General features: G+C 37.3%; 3 protein-coding genes across 6 annotated transcripts in view; 1 reads left to right on the top strand and 2 right to left on the bottom strand.

The window, feature by feature from the left end:
* CASK (peripheral plasma membrane protein CASK) overlaps window positions 1-20,168 on the top strand; it is a 168,472-nt gene that overhangs the window by 132,839 nt on the left and 15,465 nt on the right. For all 4 annotated transcript variants that reach the window (XM_089844290.1, XM_089844288.1, XM_089844291.1 and 1 more), the window contains 2 exons: window positions 14,297-14,374; window positions 14,475-14,561. In XM_089844290.1, the coding sequence (XP_089700416.1) occupies window positions 14,297-14,374; window positions 14,475-14,561 (165 nt within the window). The remainder of the gene's footprint in view (window positions 1-14,296; window positions 14,375-14,474; window positions 14,562-20,168) is intronic.
* Window positions 14,739-17,016, bottom strand: LOC149658682 (L-xylulose reductase-like). The gene is made up of 6 exons (XM_089844292.1): window positions 16,857-17,016; window positions 16,464-16,561; window positions 15,893-16,047; window positions 15,746-15,788; window positions 15,009-15,291; window positions 14,739-14,944 (listed from the first exon to the last, which is right to left on the bottom strand). The coding sequence occupies exons 1-6, from the start codon at window positions 16,900-16,902 to the stop codon at window positions 14,841-14,843; spliced, it is 729 nt and encodes a 242-aa protein (XP_089700418.1). The 5' UTR covers window positions 16,903-17,016; the 3' UTR covers window positions 14,739-14,840.
* LOC149658681 (L-xylulose reductase-like) lies at window positions 17,634-19,365 on the bottom strand. The gene is made up of 6 exons (XM_089844293.1): window positions 18,985-19,365; window positions 18,734-18,831; window positions 18,511-18,665; window positions 18,285-18,327; window positions 17,942-18,224; window positions 17,634-17,873 (listed from the first exon to the last, which is right to left on the bottom strand). Exons 1-6 carry the CDS (start codon window positions 19,028-19,030, stop codon window positions 17,770-17,772), a joined length of 729 nt encoding a protein of 242 aa, XP_089700419.1. The 5' UTR covers window positions 19,031-19,365; the 3' UTR covers window positions 17,634-17,769.

Here is a 20,168-nt window from a genome sequence, read left to right as displayed (position 1 = left end):
CTTTTCCTACTACGGGTATACTTCGAGTTTATCTACTTCTTTTAAGAACAGTCCCAGCAGCGTTGGTTTCGTACAGACTAAAAATATCTACAGACTTGCGTATAGTAAGTGTCCGTCTGAAGTAAGAACTTTTGGGGAACTCGGACCAGTAGTAGCAGTAGTAGATTAAAAAGTGCCGGGGTGAAAGGCGGGTGGGGGGGGGCGAGTTCGCTTCGCTTTCGTTTTTCCGCTTCGTAAATAAAGACATTACTCCCAGACTTTTACTTCCTATTCTTCGTCCTCTCTTACTTCCTGCAGAGCGAGATGCTTTTTTTTTCTCTTCCTCACATTTTCTCAAGGGAGAAACGGAAAAAAAAATAAGACGGAGCTATAGTCGTAATGCTAAGGAGAAGAAGCCACAGAGAGAATCCCGAGAAAGGATAAAAACTCAGTTTCTAAAATCCAACCCCCCCCCCTTCCCCTCCTTTATTTTTGTTTTTAGGTCCATCACTTCGACCTGTCAACTGCAGCTTCCCAAAAAAATAAAACTCACAAACACATTTTTTCGCACGCGTTGTTTATAGTTAATATCAGAAGTGAGATGAGACTAAAAGTACTGAGCTAACCAAATTCTCCATTCGGCGAAAGTGAATATTCTTGATAACACACCAACGATTGGCCCTCTAGTGGCGGTTTCAGAATTTCCCCTCCAAAACGTGAGACGCTCGCGGTGGTAGACGGCCGAACTAGATTCAAGCACCCGCGTCCGTGTTTCGCCGCTTTAGGTTGAGGGGAAGGGGGTAAGAAATTTTTTTGGAACTCGACCAATGTTTTTCTCTCTAGCGTAGGCGCGATTGAAGCGGCATAAAATCCTCAAATTTGTTCACTAATGCCAGGATCTATTACCAATGCTAGAGCCCTTCACTTCTAGTCTCATCTCACTTCTATTAATATTAAAAAAATATTTTCTTTTATTTGTAAGCAACTCGACCAAGTGCTAGTCGCTCAATTTGTCCCCGGTATCGTCCGCGATTATAGACAATTTCCGTGGAACTCTGGCTTCCATCTTGCCTTTAGCGCCTGCGTAGACTGAAGTGTTTAATTTTGTAGCTTTATTTACTCCGCACACCGTATACACCGCTTAGACAATTCATCGCGACAACAAACCGCGAAAAGCCAGCCAGAACTTGCAGAGAATAGATTTGTAGAAGTTGAAGAATTTGTCTCCCCGCAGACCGAGTTAATCTTCATTTAGAATTACCGCGATTAAATGAACCCATCCCCTTAACAGATTTAACGTTTAATTGAAAAGAAGCTGGTGAAAATTAAAACGAAATTTGAAAAGTTTAATCTTGACAGTCGAGACAAGATGAAGACGTATTTGGCCTAGTTGCTGAGTCCAGTCCGAACTGCGTCTGGATTTGCACATAACACAGATATAGTACTACAGTTCGCTAGAAAAATAAAAGTATAGGAAGAACTTAATTCCCTGGAACCCTTTTGGGCCAAGCTAGTAATAATTCTCATACTAGATCCATTAAGATCCGGAAAGCGATCCTTAGCCGCGCCGCGCCCGTATAATATATATATATATTTCTTGGCTGAGCCCGTCGTAATCAGTGCCGCGTGAAGAGGACGCTTTGGATTAAAAGGGATTACGGTTCAGTAAACCCCGTTACTGCAAACCCTCGCGTGGCAAGGCATGGCAAGGCTGCTAGCTGCGACTCTAAAGATTGATTCGAATATCCTATCCGTCTTTTCGCCGTCGTCCTAACTCAAAATAAACTCTTCTTTTCTTTTGCTCCGCATGTTGGCCCGCTGCATTTACCCGGAGAGACCTTTTCGCTCCAATACCGGAGCTACGAACGTAAAGGGATACTAATACGCCTTCGTTTTATTGATTGATATACAAATTTAAGTTCAAGTTATTGATGCAATCTAGTCAAAATTACCAAAAACCGAAGTAATAGGTGTGACCAGAAGGGAACAAGAGAAAAGTGACACACTTTATATCTCCATAATGTTTTACACTCGTAACAACAGTCTTACCAACCTCAAATCAACTACCCTTCACTGATTGGCTATATAACTTCTGTCGTAGCTGTGACGTCAGATAAGAAGGTAACGTCTCGGTTGACGTATAAAAAGTAGTTTTGTTTACAAATTTACATTGAAGGAGATAAAAATGGCCGAATTTCATGTTGATAAACGAAATCAAGCCGTGCAATTAATTTAGATGCACTGGAATTGAGAACATACCAAAATCGGATAATTTGAAGGTAATAAATAGATGGAAACTAATTATTCTGAATTAATATTAAAAAATAAAAATTATTTTCAATAAAATACATACTTGAGGTTATAACTACACAAGAACGAAACATCGACAGAGAGTGAAAATCTAGCAGACAAATAGGCCGCCTGAGGCTGATACCGCGGAGAAGTTAAAGAACTATATTCGCATTAAATTGGTTAAAATCTGTGTACTTGCGCAAAGTTTTCGCGGTTTTCTTGAGGTTGGTCGGACTCCCGTTACCATAGCAGGCTCTAATGTCTCCCTTCTCTCTTATTCCCTTCTGGCGTGACATCGTGTTAGTATCCCTTTAATATTAGAGTACCATAAAAGAGCATCTGACACAACCTTTGGAAAAGTAATAGCTCGAATATTCAATCAAAGTGCCCTATAGAAAGGGACGAATCTTTCTATTGATTGAGCAAGCAACTCGATCTAGCGAGCGTGATGTTCCGATGGGAATTTTTCTAACGGTTTTAAAGAAAGAGACGCAAAAACTTCAGGGGGGGGGGAGACTAAATGATTCTCAAATATGTTTTTTTTTAGTTTCAATTCTTTAGAGAGAGAAAGAGAAGATAAAAAACTTTTTCTACAGTCCCTAAAAAAAATTGAGTTCGAGTTGGGAAAGGGGTCTTATCTAACGAGCATCTGGCCAATTCCCCCAACGTCAGGGTCAAATGTCCTGCCGGGACCTAGCGGCACGTTTTCCGCCACTTATTACGCGCGGAGGTCTACCCCCATCCCTTATAACTTTATCCATCGGAAGTTAAGGTGCTAGAGGGTGTTGGTATCAGTGTTATCATAATCAGGGTGACCTTTGACCTGAAATATATCGGTTTTGGAATTGAACTTTGCTTCGACGTTAAGACTTTTAAAAATGAAAGAATGTTCGAAATCGGTCAAATATTGTTAGCGACAATGCATGGCTTCTAGATTTTATTTTTTGCAAAATTCGAGGGCGTCTTTTACTGGTTTTGTCCACCTTGTTAAGTATACTGTGAATCCGTAAGACGGAGACGAGGAATTCGACGGTTTAGCAACGAACGAGCCTCGATAACGATATAGGTTGTTTCTATGGTCCCTGAAGCTTCTTCATTGGAAAGGCGGCGGTATTTGCTGGTACGGAGAAGAACATGGAAGAACGTGGAAGAACAATATATTGGTATTCCGCTACTTGATTTCTCGAACGGGGCAACAAGGACCCTTTCATCTTACACTTTCCTCCTTTTCTCATCATCCCCTTTCTTCAGACGTTTTCTACTTTATTTTTTGCTTATAGCCCTAGTCCTTAGATCGAGATTATATATTAATCCGAAGTTTTAAGTCGCTATAGACCTTAATTAATAAAATCTGTTCGATTGAACCTAGGGATGAACCGGTACCGATACCATATCGGTATCGGCACCGATACTCAGGGTTTCCCGATAGTATCGGATCGGTTGGTTCGATACCGATACTAAACCGATACTCGTTTAAAATGCGTTATACGACGCTACATGACATTTTTAGGTGTTTTCGTAACGTAATGATGGTGATAATATCTCAATTTCAATGAATTTCAATCGTGACGAGTTCTCATTTATATAAAAAGTACCTGAATTCAGTTTATCTAACAACTAATAAGTGAAAATCTTTCTTAGTACACGCCTGTAGGGATGAACCGATACCATATCGGTATCGATCGGTATCGGTTCATGTTTGTACCGGTATCGATCGGTATCGGGTTAAGCCTGGTATCGGCCATCTCTAATTGAACCTTTCACACTGCCAGAATGTTTTCTCGAGAAATGACTGATAACATTCCATTGGAATAGGTGTGTGTAGCGAGATTATTGATTTTATTTAGTTAAGCCTAACAAGCTCTCCCACGACCTTACAAGTTCATTTAAACGTCACCGACGCTGGTATAGCTTTTGACCTTTTCATACCCCACTTGTTTTCTTACCTTCTGGATCTTGGTGATTACCATAACATCGTATTAATAACCTTCTGTATCTCTCTCTCTTTAGCTTCGGGCATTTTTACTGGGGTAGGATATATTGATGACTTTTCGCTGTGGGAGTGGGTATATATGTACCCTCAGTTTTGTTAGCCCAAAATGGACGTTGCGTTGCTTTATAAAGAGGTCCTTCTTTATGACTGTACGTCCTACGTGATGTTTAAACGCTACATAGTATTGATATTGGGCTGGTACCACCGGACTGCCTGGATTGAAAATTCTCGTATATTTCAAGCGGTTTTTCGGTGCTGCAAGTGTAACGGGGTTTGAAGAATTTTTGGTTGTTTTATAAATTTTGCAATATCGTATAAACGTGTTTGGTTTTTACGACTCCTTCGTCTATAACTTCAATACGAGTTTCAAAGAAGGTTGCAACAATTCGGGGAATTTTAAAATTGATGTAAAATGTTAGGGGCTTATAAAATTGTCATAACAATCGTAGAATTTCATATTTGTTACTTAATTTTTATAATAATAACATTGGCATGAACTAATATATTTATAAATTCATGGAACCATAGTCCTTCTTTAAAAAATATACGCATTCACAACAGGAAAGCCAACATCTATAATTATTGATTTTATATGTTACGATATTTGCATTCTCGAGTTGGTGACTTGGTGTAGTACAGAAGGGCGGTTGCAGCTTGTTTGTGTCGCCTTTTTGCCAGAAACTAGCCACGTGTTACGCATTTTTCTCAATTTCCCGTCTTGCCGCTGCGGCTGCTAGCTTCTCGATCTAAATCGGTATTGGCTTGTTGTTTGTTTCGACATCAGTTGGCGCGAAAGAAGAAAGACCTCCTTCGAGTTGCAAAGTTTCTGGCTTCCTTTTTCGTTATTTTTTCTTACAAGGAGCAAGCAGCTAGTCTTCACGCCGTATTGCTTGTCCGGAATTTCTTGTTCCTCTCGGGTTTGTTCGGCACTTTTCCGACACAGAACTTCGCTTGATTACCCCGCTCGCTCGTTTCCTTGTTACCCTGGTCACGGAGTTTCTTTTTTTTACCCCCCTTTTTCACCCCCATTTCGTTTCATCCCCAGTCTTCTATTTAATTTAGGACGGGTTTGGTTAATCTAGTGGAAAATAGGCCGAGGGAAGAAGATTCCAGTGTTGTAAACTTCGTCTGGGATGAACCGTAATTGCGTTTGACCCTCTATAGCTTTTACGGCATAGTTCGTTTCGTAACACGTGCTTCTATCGCGTTTTAAAATAATTTCAAGTTTAGACCAAATGTTATAGAATTTAAAAAAAATGCAAACTAAACTTTGGGAATTTTACACAATAAATATTAAGTTCATGGAATTTGAAAACTGCGCAGAGATCCGCGTAGACTCAATAACTCTTAACAGGTCATATAATTGCAAAATATCAAATAACTGATAACTTTTGGCAAGAATTTTATCCTACTTCTGATGAAGAGAAAGAAACGGCATTTTCTTTTTTTGTCATTCAAAAAGAAGTCTTTCACTTTCTCCTCTTTGAAAGCATGCAGCGACAGGCATTTATTTCAGTTTCGAGTTACTCTTGTATTGTATCGAAGCCACAGTCTTAAATGCAACCTCGTATCGCCTTCGTTGTAATCCGTATTGAGACGAACTGTCGCGAAAGAGTCATTTACTCTCTGGCTTTCAATCTCGGAGAGGTCGGGACGTGTTTTTCTTATTTTTTTCCCTTCTCGTCTCGTCTCGTCTTAATTGACGTTTAATTACGACTTGTATTAAAATCGCATCAACCAATGGTGAATGTTTGTTAGTAACGGCTATCCACCGACCGGATGTAAACTTGTACCGTATGTACGCTCTCCTAGCTCTTTCAATCTTCGTTTATGTTTTTAGGAAAGCTTTCTTTAAAAACACATTGAGGAATCGGAGCTAATTAAAACGGGATCTGACGTAGGCTGAATTAACTAGTTAATTCGAAGTAAAAGTAGTGGTACTGCGGGGTACGCTCAATTTAGCTAAGAAACTATTGACTGATACGTGTCAAAGGTAACTCTGAAATTGAAGTACAAAACTCTAGGGACAGGTTACGGAACGTTATCTTGTAAATTTAGAAATGCTAATAAGATCGATTTTGTTTTTTAAAACCCTGAAAACAATGATCGCGGAAAATCACTGGACATCTTTGGAAGGACTTTGGTTTTTATCGTAAGATATCTCCCTCGTGTACGCGAGTCAAGTTAAAGGCAAGAAAAAAAGTTAAAATATTTACGTTGCTGAGTGTGTATGTTTAATCTAAAATCGCTTTGTCGTCTCCCGGGGGTGAGACGTTGCGAGGAGGCAATCCCAAAAATTTCTCTTTTTCACTTTAGGGACCGATGAAATATGAAACTCTCTTTCTATGCAAATACCAAACGAAAAAAACGCAAAAACAAAACAAAATTCCATTCCCTCGTGTGGTAAAAACGTAACCATTTTTCCCGTACTAAGAAAACATTCTGGACAAAATATCATTTCACGAGAAAACTCGCTTTTATAAACATTTCTCTTTTATTCGTGAAGCGGTATCTCTTCTTATAAGGCTTTATTATTTTTTATTAAAACACTATGCCTTTGGTATCGGCGTTGCTAATTTATATTAATGTAAGAAATGTATACCGGATTTGGTGCGCTAAAAACACGAGTATACCTTTCTCCTATGGATTATTATTTTTCTTTGAAAAACTAAAGGGATACTAGGCATCATCTATAATTCTGGGAGCCCAAAAACACTGGAGTATAAGGGCGCCAAAAAGAATTCTGGGAAATTCGTCTTTTCCAACTAAGACCATTAACAATCCCCGGGACTCGCAACGCAAGCTATCTACTTTTCGTGGTTTTCTGTTACGCGCTATCCTAGCGACCCTTGCGGTATATTGAGGAAACTTTTAGGGGGTACCGAATTTCCGGTCTACAGGTTCCTCTTTGCTATTTAAAATTGGCGGATAACGACGATGAAGACGAGAATATGTTAACGTGTTGATATTTTTTTACTACCATTACACCATAGCAGATATCAAGCTAATTTAACGATATATTATTTTGCAATTTTATCATAATTGTACATTAAGCCGTTGCGGCCTCGGCCTCCGAATTTAGAAGATGACTATATTATTTCTCTCTTTTTTTTTAAGTGATATCCGGAACCGGAAGTTCTGTACCCCCCTATAAGTTTCTATCCGTTGCCGCTTGGTGGCACCCTTGTTGCAAAAACAGCCGTAGTTTCCAAGAAGGCACGCGCAACACCCCCAGGAAGCTGCATGGTCTTTCCATTTTCCTTCACTCCGGGATTAAAATCATAAATAATTGAACTTTATAAATTTTTCTCCATCCATTTTTCTGGATGTTGGAATGGCTATACTTTTAGTTCTTAGATGAAAAGGTATCGGGCGAGCGATTGGTTATGTGGAGAATTAAGGTCCGTTCTAGAGAAAGGTATGTAATGAGTGATTTTACAAGTAAAAACATCTTGAATTAGATCGGCAAAACCTTACCATAAGATATTCAACAACCAGAAGAGTTACACGGAAGTAAAAAAAAAGTTTCGCATTCATTCGGGAGTCGGGTCACGTCCGTTTAATTTAACATAAACACGTCGTAAGATTTGAACGTAAAAAAGTTTTTTCATTTCGTTTAAGGGTATGGTGGCCGAGAGTGAGTAAGATCTTTTTGGAGAATTACTTTTAGAAGGCGCGCGTGAATTGGTGAAAAGTTTCGCGGACATTTCTCTCTCTCTCTCTCTCCTCTGTTCGGGTTTTACCGCGGAAAAAATGTGCGGTTAGGTATTTTTCTACTGGACCTTTCTCCAGGTTTTTTCTATGGTCCCTTCTTCCGTAAGACGTTTCTCCTCCCCCCTCCTCCTCCTCCCCCTCCTCCGGGGTAGCAGATGGCTTAAATTATTAATCTTACATTTTTCCATCTTGGGAACGAAGAAGTTTCTTTTCTTACAATCTCGATTCCCCTTTAGACTTTTCCAATCGTTTCAGAGACTTTTACCCTACGCGAGTGCCTATTTCAAAACTTCGCACCTCAATTTTTTCCCCTCGCTTCAAAGTCAGTCGAAGAAATTTATGAAAAAATATTACCTAGATTTATTAATAAATTCCAGACTTCGGAGCTGGTTAAAGAAATTAAAAACCAAAAATAATTTTTACTTTTTAATCGGTATGCCAAGTGGCAGTCCTACGAAATAGAATGTGCCTTTAAATGTTATTCTTCTTAGCCTATTCCCTTGAATTTTTCGGTAGTAGACCTACATATCGCATCTTTTCGTGAGCCATTCGATGCCCAAAAAGTAAAAATAAAAAATTAACTTTTGGTATTATTTCTCCATCGGTGGCTACGTTATATATATAACCCGTCTGGTCCACTATCTTTCAATGATGGATTCTCGCCCTTGGACCCCGGTAACAATCATCCTCCAAAAGGTTAAAAAACCTCTAACCCATATCGCCTAGCATTCGCCAATGCCACAGTCGGTACCTTATAGTTAGTATAGCCTGGGACTATGGGAATGGGAGGGTAGAAACGATGGAATATGGAACAAAAACTATGGGACTCTTGATGGGAAAAAGAAAGAAATGACCCTAAAAGAAAAAAACTAAAAAAAAAAACTTTTTTTTTCAGTCCCCAAAACCAAAAATTGAAGTATCTCTGATAAATGGTTCAAACCTAGAAAAAAATATATATTTTTTCTGGGTTTTTCTTTCCCCATTATATGTAACTAACATTTGTTGTTGGAATATCCGGAGTTACACTGAATAAAGCCTACCTATAGTGTTGGCTTCGGTGTAAGGTAAAATTGAAACGCGCAAAGCGAGAGTTTTTCTTGCGGGTTTTTTTCTTTTTTTTTTGTTTCAGAATGTAATGATAAATGGTTTAAAAAGTTAGTTTATATATATTGTTAAAAGAAATCTAAAGGGGTTTTTCTTACGCGTATAGTTGAATTTTCGTAAGAGAAAAGAGAAATTGCTGTTTGGATAGCAACAAGTTTATTGAAAAAAATATGAAACTTTGCCTGCCGCTTGGCGATGATAATGTTTCCGAATATTCAAGGTAATGGGGTACGCCGCTACTCTAGATAATACGCTTGTACAGTGCGGATAAATACTCGTACAATATACATTTCCCGATTTTTGCAGTTATAATTTTTACTGCCACTTCATTAGAAGGCGATTTTTTAAACTTTTGCCTGAAAGTATTCGGAAAAATAAGCCTTCTTTCGTAAAAGTCGAGGAGCGTGATCCATTAGAGATTCCAAAGCTCGCGCAGTATCCAACAAGAATTAATTTAATCCTTGCATGAATATAGAACTAATTCTCAAAAGGCTACTTGGAAGTACTATTTCAAAGGTTAAAGTAACTGTTCACTATTCGTGAGAACTTTGAATAATTTCGCGTTAACAACGGCGTACGCTCCCTAAAGCCTCTTCCCATTGAAAATGAATAAGTAGTTTTCGAAAGAACAAACTAAACCGCAACTAGCGAGCTTGGCGTCTCTAACGCCAGTTTAAATATTTTACAAAATATCCAACGGTCACGTAACTGAAACATTTTCAAGGAACCAAGAAGGATGCCAAGCTCTTATTTTATAAATTACGCCAGCAGCCTCTAGGCCTGATATCACGTGGTGTATGTACACGCGAGTTATGGCGTTGTAGAACCTGAAATCATAAAAATTCCTCACGCCATTGAAGAATTTAATTCAAAAGCAAACTGCCCATAAAAGGATATTTTTATAAATATATAGCGAAAGCCTTCGTAAAAACCTTCTTACAATTGTACTAATTGTAATGATTATATTTGAGATGTAACACCGACAAATGAAGGTTAAAGGTCAAGGGGTTCTGGAGGTACTTTGAATGAGTGTATAGTAGGTTTCCAATAAACATTGAGATACGTCGTGTATTATACCTTTTTGCCTTAGTACAACTCCAGGTTACAAAACTTCCATCTCTTCAACAAAGTTCTAAGTGTCGCAGTCGTCCAGTCCAGTTGGGGTATCGGGTATTGGCCTTCTTTTAATTACCGATTTTGATTGTTACTGGGATTCGACACGCGATTTCAACTGCGCCCGCCTCCCCTCCCTCCCTCCCCCATCAGGGAATTTGGGAATTAATTTCAGTTTGTCATCTATGAGCAAAATAAACCAGACCCTTCTTAAGGGAGGATGATGGGTTCAAAGTTAATTGATTCCCTTTTGGTGAAATAGACTCTCTAAAACGTGTGCTTCTCAACAATCCCTTACTGTCCCGATGTCGAATAATAGACAAGATTCATACAAACCTGGAAAACAGGGAAAACCTGGAAAAATCAGGGAAATAAATAGTTGACAAAACCTCAGGGAAATTTATAATTTTTAGTAAAATTCAGGGAAATCAGGGAAATTTGCGTCAAACAGGGGCCAAGTAATTAAGCAAAATGTTGATAAACATCCCCTCCGTAGGATTAACATTACACTATACTTTGGAGGTTCATAACTCTGGTTATATTAGAGATGTCCTTTGATTATGTAATAGTCCTATTTACCCCTCCTCCTTCGTTAACATTTGCTCCATAGGATACTTCATATACGGGAAAAACCTGCAAAGTATATGGGGAAAAACCTGGAAATCTCAGGGAAATTTGTTTTCCAAAAGTTGTATGAACCCTGATAGAGTTCGTGTTCTCCTTGGAAAAAGGAGGGGTTGATCAGTATAACTCCTATCTGACATTAGAGTGTCTGGGCCCTGAGCGAATTTCCCAGTAATGTTACCACCAATTTTCGAGACTATCGTTAATCGCTATACTACAAATGATTCTACTCATTATTTCCTTGTAGTTAATGTTTTAATAAATTAAGACTCGGCCCGCTCCCAAAGTCAACTAAAGTTTTGGCCACCCTACTCTCTGGTTATGTCCGACATCGATTTTTGCACTCCTTTAATGGAAGTTGCTAAGCAACCATACCTTCAAAAGAGAGAGAGAAGGAAAAACAAAGCTCATTGGCTACAATAAGACCATCAAAATAATTTGACCGAAATTAATTATTCTGACGGTTTTGCGGTGAAGTAAATGAATTAAATACGTTGCCTCTTTAGAAACGCGGAATCATTTTGACGGGAGTTTGATTGTATGTTAGAAAGACTTGGTAGTAAGAAAGCGGTAAATCTTAATAGAATAATTGCTATAAGTTGTTTCGTTTTTTTAGTTCAATTTATTAAAGCTAAGCTTATAAAACAAATTACGCCTTGAAAACTTGGCCTCTTAAGAATTGGTCTGTTAGTGCAATTATTATTCCCCATAACTAGTCATAATTCTTAGACTTTATTTGCCTTCTGAAGAAATGACAATGAGAAATTATCGTTGATTCTCCAACATTCCTTCAAACAAAAATGAATAAAAATTCATTTTATATATTAGGTTTCAAGGGAAGCGGCTTCATTTGTTTGTATAAATCTTTTTATTATACAGTTCAGTTTCGGAATATACACTCTGCGTGATATTGATTTAAGACACCTCGTTGATATTTTACTGCTTAACGTTTTCATTTCGTTGACTTTTCAAATAAATCAGGAGTTATATTAAAAGAAAACCTCTTCCTTAGACCCTAACCTGGATCTTATCGTTCTTTTAAACTGAAAATTTGAATAGGATAAACAATCTATAGGTGATGAAGAGCGAGAGAGAGAGGGAATCCGCTCTCATCTTCCACGCGTGCGCGGTAGCTAAGACGTCATCCCCTCCACCCCCCTGTTGTCACTGTAGCCTTGAGACTGGTACGGGTAACCAGTTAGCAATGGCGGAATTTGGCTACTCGCTGCAACAGCGGTCGACCGAAGTCCAAAACTAACAACAATAAGCCTTTATAGTTGTCAATTTGGTTGAGATGTCGTGAGTTTAAAAAAAACCTAAATATATATGAAAATAACCCCATCCTTACCTGGCTGTCTCCCTTCCTTTAATGGCTACTCCTTTGAAAATAAAAATGTTACGTCTTTTTTTGTCAAACCCCTTGGTCCCGGGTTCTTTCTCTCTCCAGATGTTGTGCCTCTGTCTCGTCAGCCTCCTGTAACAGTAAAAAAAAAAAAAAAAAACGCGGCAAACCCCTCCCATCTGCTAGTTTGATTGATGTCTGGACTCTCGCATCCCTTGGTCAGACTCCCTTTTTTTCCCGCGCTTTCAAAAAGGCGCGTTGCTCCCCTATCATCTTTTTACTCTCCTCTCCTAGTTGTGAAGTCTTGATCGAAAAATGTTTTACAGGGAAGAGAAAGCCGGAGGCGGGAGGTTTCTCGCGCCATCTAACGCCGCCATGAGTAATTATACCATGCAAAGAATTAGGCTTTCCGTCATCTGTCTGTCCTTGGTAGGTTTTCTATCAAACGAGTCGTAAATTTACGTCAAATAACGATTAAGTTATTAAGCAAAAATTAAAATTTGAGTTCAAAGTTCAATCGCTTTTTTCATGTTGTTTTGAATGGTTTAAAAAAAGCTAGTGAAAACAATTCAGAATCGTAATTATGAAAGCCTCGTGGTTTTTTTGAAGACGTGTTTTTCACAAAACTTAACCCTTCAGCGAAACGAAAGCGTATAAACCCATTTTTCCAAGATTGAAATCTTTTTATTTTGTAGAGAATTGATGTGGTGCGAACTTTACGCTGGATGTTGTTTCACTGTCCCTTTAAAATCCCTAACTGCCTAGAACAATTAAGCCAAGTTTCCTTTATGGTTTATATAAAAAATGACACCTGTCAAGGTTTAGCTTTCACTAATTTTTTTTTTTTTAATAATGACAATTTCTCTGAGATTTTCAACCTCTTATTTTTGTTCGCGTTTACTTAATTAATGAAGGGAAAGCTGTAAAAAATATAAAAAATAATTAGATAAGAGAGACTTCTGCATTATTCCATGTTTTAATGAAGATAGAAAACCAAATACTCCATCTTTTTTTCTTTTCCGTATTTAAGAAATAAGACAGTCTTGTTACTCCATGGTTACTCCCACGGTTTTTAGGCTGTCTAATGAGCCAGCTAACTATACACAGAATGGGTTAGGTATTTGAGTACGAAATTTGTAAGGGTAGTTCTCCTTGTAATTTATTGCTCGTATGTTTTTCTATTTACCTATAAAAACCTAATTTTCACGGAAAGTTCGTTCGTTTTTATCCTAAAAATTCTAACCAACTCTTTGTCGCTGGCAAAGTTGGGGTATAACTTTTATCATTGTATTCCCAGTGGGGCATATCCCCGCGAAAGTAACTAAGTTGGCTAATACAACCTTTAACGATGCCTTTTGACATTAAAGATACTGCCTTAATGTTTCTTTGGGGACTGAACCCTTCTGTTTTGACTCACCCAAAGGGGATATCCATATACGCGTTTCATTTTACCTTTACATCTACTATACCAATTAACTCGCTATCTTAACTTCAATGGCAAATACGACCATTCTGAATTTAGTCTAATGGTATTTAACCATTTATTTATTTATTTATTGAACCCGGCCGGGCTTCCATTTATCCATTAGCAATGTTTATAGTAATAATTACGGGATTGTATTAGAAAGGGACAGAATGAGTCATTTAACATTATTAAGACTGGCCTTGTTGACTGCGAATTTGTTATTAATTATTCCGCTATATTACGTTGAAATCCTCGTGAAATGACGTTACTGATTTTAATTATTAAACCGCCTTTCGTCGCCGTGACTATATTGAGATTTGGCGTTAAAACTGAACTGAACTGACTTTGCGTTATTTCTTTAATTGTTCAAGTAACATTTAAAGGAAATAGTGTTTTTATTTATTTTTGATAGTAGATTTTGCAAAAACAGGCTGAAAACTATTTGTCCATTTATAAAGTTAATTTAATTTCTCATAATTAATTATCTGGATGGTACGGCATGTCACGTGTTAGGCCTATGTATAAACAAGACACTTCATACCCCGACGTCAATAACTTCTTAGCGCTTGGCACTGGGCGGATAATCTTATTAATTATATCTTTATTATTGTATTTAGTAGCTTTGGATTTGTAACTAAAGATCTTTCTCTCTTTGTTCTTATATTTGCAGCTGTATGATCGTATCAATACGAGGTCCTACTGCCCCATCAAGTGCCCACCCTCCGATGCCTTGGATAGAGCGAAAGAAGTACGTTTTTCCATTCAAATTAATTATATTACTTACTTCTCTGTAATATTTTAATTCCTAATAATAATTTCCTATTTATATATTTTTTTTTAAATGTTAGGTGTTAGAATGTTTACAAAATTGCTCACCAGACTACGCCGCCGATGTGGAGGAGTTACGGTCAATATTTTCCGATCCACACTTCAGGGTAAGTCCCGAGTCTTTCCGTTTCCCTCATTTTGCTCTTGAGCTTTCTTTTCCATTGATTTTGTTCGCGCCGGAAATAATAGATGGCGCCACTGAATCTGAATTTGGCGCTATTTCTTTTTTTTTTCGTTTTGGGATAATTCAAGGGCTACTTAAATGGATGCATTTTGCAAACAAATTTCGTTTATCCTTATCAACTCGTGTTTTTTATTTTTCGGTTAAGTAAATGGCATTTAGGGGAATTTGAACAAATCTATATTATTTATTATAAAAGGCTCTATTAATAGGTCAATAAACCGCCGTCAATTGGAACAATAGTTCCATTGATCATGAAAGCTTCGTCACTGAGTAGAAAAACGACCGCCTTGGCCACGTCTTCCGTCTCTGTAATATGTAAAATGTACTATTATATAGTACGACATCGAATTAAGAATATCCCATTTCTTACCTGAATATCTACCGAGGGGAATGGTTTTGTTCACTTTAGCTACCAAATCAGGCTGACTAAATAATACACTGGCCATGTCAGTTGGCGTCGCCCCCGGACTGACCACATTGACCCTGATTTTGTATTCTCCTAATTCGTGAGCCATTCCTTTCGAAAGTTGATTCAAGGCCGCTTTAGACGCCCCATAGACGACCAGTTTCTTATAAGACTTTTGACTGCTGACGCTAGAAACGTTGACGATTGAACCTCCTTTACCAGATTCTTTCATGCCATTGGCTACGATCTATCGTTTAAATTTCTTATTTAATATATTTAAAACTTTACGAGCTCTATAGGTAGAATCAGAAGTGAGCTGAGACTAGAAGTACTGAGCTAACCAAATTCTTCACTCGGCGAAAGTGAATATTCTTGATAACACACCACCGGTTGGCCCTCTAGTGGCGGTTTCAGAATTTCCCCTCCAAAACGTGAGACGCTCGCGGTGGTAGACGGCCGAACTAGATTCAAGCACCCGCGTCCGTGTTTCGCCGCTTTAGGTTGAGGGGAAGGGGGTAAGAAATGTTTTTGGAACTCGACCAATGTTTTTCTCTCTAGCGTAGGCGCGATTGAAGCGGCGTAAAATCCTCAAATTTGTTCACTAATGCCAGGATCTATTACCAATGCTAGAGCCCTTCACTTCTAGTATCATCTCACTTCTGGTAGAATTGAATCTTTCGTAATAATTTAGACACGCTTACCTGAGAAACGTTAATGACCGCTTTCAAGTTGACCGCGATGGTGCTAAACGAGATAAGAGAAATATAATTCAACATTAGATAAATTAGTTCAAATATTAGTTCAATGACTTAACAAAGAATGGGTTTACAAATTAGAAGTTTACTTACTTATCGATGAAATCGGGGTCCATTTCTAGAAAGGCACACCTTTTTCCGATGCCGGCATTATTTACTAAATAATCGAAATGACCTAATTTAGAAACGGCTTCCCTCGTGGCCTCCCAATCGGACAAATCAGCGCAAACAGTCTCCACATCGGGGTGCTGTTGAAAAATATTATAATTAATTTAATAGCGTTATCTTGACCAGCTAATAGCAGCCCGTAAATTAGGGTTTTTAAACTACGCGTGTATCGTATATTTCAATGACAAAAAAAAATATAAGTCAGCCATAGTAACCGACCAGTTTTAGGGCTGAGTATTTATTTAATTTATAAAGATTTTTCACGTCGGTTTTAATATAATTTTTTGACAGTATAGGCTATATATTTGGTAGTTATATGCTCTTTGAATCTTTGCCAGCTTTAAAAGCGCGCTATTACTTATTAGGATTTTTATCCAAAAATATCGATACAGGTTTTGCAAGGGATTAAATTTATCTTAACTCTGGGTTTTTTTTGACAATTTTTCCTTGAGATTTATTTTGATAAAAGAAAAACTCGTTATACCCTAAATCTTACCTTTTCTTTCAATTTGTCCAAATTTTCTTGGTTTCTTCCTAATCCCACCACTCTGACTCCTTTCTCGAGTAACGCTTCGGTTATAGCCAATCCTATGCCTAATTTTGGCAAAAACAATTACGGTATATAGAAATTCCTATAGTTTTAGGCCACTTGTATAATTTCACAATAATTCCTATGTTTTAACTAGTTTTATTCTATAAGGGCCTTTTCCTAAATTTTACCGTATACAATTTTTCCCTATATTTTCCCATATTTAAAGAGTAAATTTATGTTTTGGACAAATTTTACCAATATAATTTTATCTTGATGATGATATCAAAAACACTAAACACGGGTATTAAATTAGGTTATAATTTTGCTTATAAAATTCTGCGAAAGAATCTGACTTACCTCTACTGGCTCCGGTTACTAGAGCCCGTTTGCCTCGCATTGACATAGTTTCGATATCAATTTCAAAATTTCAAACAGCTCTATTTGAGAGACTTGCCACGATAAACACTCTTAGTTGAAAGACAAAGTTCCAACTTGTAAATGAACATTTAAAACTAAATCCTTCAGAGGATAAGGGGGTCTACTTGAGACTGAGTCCCAGCGCTGGCATTTTATCGAATAGGAAACTGGCTTTTGGACTTTTTCTTATTTAAATGCTTATGAATTTTAATATATCTCCCGTGAATATTGAAGTACTTATTGGCAGGCTTCCGGGGACTGTTGGACTCTAGGTTGGTTAAACTAACTCCAGGACATATTCAAAGATAAATGAAATAAATTCAGGTTTTTTTTTAAGAAAATGTTGTAACGCCTCGCGCTTGGTTTCCGAAGGTCGTGACTGAAAATTATTTCCTCGCGTTTTAAATATGTTTGCCTAAGATTTACGCGTAATCCTTTTTCGCTAGGTTTAGTAAAATATAATTACGACTGTATTTCAGCCGCGCATACTACTTTTTCATTTAACTATTTAAATTTCACTTTCTTGCGAAACATCAGCTGGGACCTCCCCTCCAATAGAATATATACCAGAGCTTTTAATTTTGATTATTTAAACACCTATCGCGTTTAGCAACTTCAATTTTTTTTTAAGTTTAGGCTTGATTCAAAGTGGAAGGATATTATTATTTCGAGTGAGTTTTGAAATTTTGAAAATTATTTCTGTTCGTAAAGAAAATTAAAAAATAATTCAGTTTTTTTATTTCTTTGAAAGTTTGCTGGCTATGCCAAATTTTAGATATAAAATAAAGTTACCAAACTCTGGTTTTACCAAATACCGATTTTAATTACATATTTATAAAATATGTGTATAATTTTAACGCGTTAATAAACCGCCGTCAATTGGAACTATACTTCCATTTATCATGTAGGATTCGTCACTTAGTAGAAAGGTCACGACATTAGACACGTCTTCCAGCCCTGTAATGTAATGTAATAGGCCAATATGTTATTGGTTAATTCATATCCCACTGATGCGTGCCACTTACTGGAATATCTACCGATGGGAATAGACGCGTTGACTCTGGTTACCAAATCCGGCTGGACAAAAAAGGGTTCGGTCATATCGGATGGCGTCATACCCGGACTGACCACGTTGACCCTGATCTTGTATTCCCCTAATTCGTTAGCCATCGCTCTTGAAAGTTGATTCAAGGCCGCTTTAGTCGAGCAGTAACAGGCCAGTTTCTTGTACGTTTTTTGACCGCCGACGCTAGAAACGTTGACGATTGAACCTCCTTTACCAGATTCTTTCATGCCCTTCGCTACAATCTAAGGTTAAAGTATTTAAAACTTTATGAGCTCTGGAATCGAGTATTTAGATACACTTACTTGAGAAACATTTATGACCGCTTTCACGTTGACGGCGAACATTCTAAAGAAGATGGGGTGAGAACATTAGGTTAGATTAAGTATTCATTCGAGTTACTAAGAATATAGGGGCGCAGTAGCTTTGTCCTTTTGTACAATTCAAGCAGGATTGGTTTAGTGTCTTGAATCACCATATTCTTAGTAAAATGAATTCTTCATGGACGTTTTTTTAGAGTTTATAATTTACTTGTCGATACAATCGGGTTCCGTTTCGAAAAAGGGAACCCTCGTTCCGATGCCGGCATTATTTACTAAATAATCGAAATGACCTAATTTAGAAATGGCCTCTCTGGTGGCCTCCCAATCGGACAGTTCAACGCAAACAGTCTCCACCTCGGGATGCTGCGAGTAGAGAAAGTATTAATTGTCCAAAAACTTAATAGCGTTATCTCGTCATTAAATCTTCTTACCTTCGCTTTCAATTGGTCCAAATGTTCTCGCGATCTTCCTAACCCTACAACTCTGACTCCTTTCTCGAGTAACGCTTCGGTTATTGCTAGTCCTATGCCTAATTTTTTTGGTGGGAAAAATGGTTACTGTAATTAAGGTTTTCATATATTGAATATAAATTATTTAAATAAGATAATTTTTGTAACAGTTTCCTATATTTTTTCTATAGTTTAAATATTGTTTAATGTATTTTATAAAGAAATTGAGTTACCTCTGCTGGCACCAGTTACTAGAGCCCGTTTCCCTCGCATAACCATAGTTAAAATATGAACTATGGAATTTCAAATAGTCCTTTGGACGGTGTGCCTCTTTCTTTCTTGAACGGTGCTTGTTAAATAACAAAGATCGAACTTGCTAATGAGCATTTATGGCAATTATTCGGAGAAGTGATTCATTTTTGACTTTTTTTTTTACTTTTGTTTTTCTCATTTAAATATTTATGAATTTTAATATTTCTTCGGTGAATGTTGAATTACTTTTTGGGAGTCTTATCCCGAATTATTTTATAATAACTTTTCAAATATATAAAGCTTAAAAAAACGTACGTAATTGCGGTTGAGATTAAATTAATTTGACTCAATTAAAATTTCCTCATGACTACCCCTACTAGTTGGCTGAAATTATTAGAAATTTTTTATTTATACTCAAAAAGTAATATTCAAGATTTATTGAAATAAATTCGGGAAAATCTGGTTACGCCTAATTGCGCTTGGTTTCCGAAGGTCGCCGCTGTTAATTAATTCTATTGATTTTAAATTGGCAAACGTTAATTTTTAATTATTTTAACTGCGCTTCCTCGTTAAAGAAAATAAGTAATTTCCCTCTCGTATTTAAAATCTTTCGTTTTCTTGGCAACAAATTTTATCTCAGCTCGAAAACGAGTCTTTCAAAGCCGCAATCTTGATATATTTCACACGAAACCAAACACCAAAGTAGGCTTAATATTAAATAAGTAAAAAAAAAAAAAAAAAATGAAAAATTTCCCGAACTGATATTGCTTTTATTTTCACTTGCCCCGATGCCCTTCCTCTACTTTATTATAAGGTAGTGTTTTCGAGTAACTTTAAATGTATATTGACGTGTCGGGGACTTTTCCGGGTTTGATAAGTGTTTCTTAGCGAAAGGTGTGTCAAGTAATGGTGCATTTCTATGTCATAAATATAACCTTGCTTCAATTCCTCCACCCTTTCGGCTTATCAATGAAATGGCCTCGAAACATTGTCAACAAAATTCCTCAAATTGTTCAAATATCGAGTGAAAACAAACACGCGGTCCTCGTCATAATTATGTAGCAAAAATAATGAAAACATTTTTTCCGTTTCATTGTTTTTGAACGCAAATTTTAATGTTTCGCTTTAGCCGTACGTGTTTGACCACACGATTAAAACGTAGCGT

The sequence above is a fragment of the Phalangium opilio genome, unplaced genomic scaffold, assembly GCF_054372755.1.
Source record: "Phalangium opilio isolate 3A_F unplaced genomic scaffold, DU_Popi_V2 ptg000075l_1, whole genome shotgun sequence".
NCBI lineage: Eukaryota > Metazoa > Arthropoda > Arachnida > Opiliones > Phalangiidae > Phalangium > Phalangium opilio.
The sequence above is the reverse complement of the archived record's forward strand: the minus strand, read 5'-3'. Positions and strand labels throughout refer to the sequence as shown.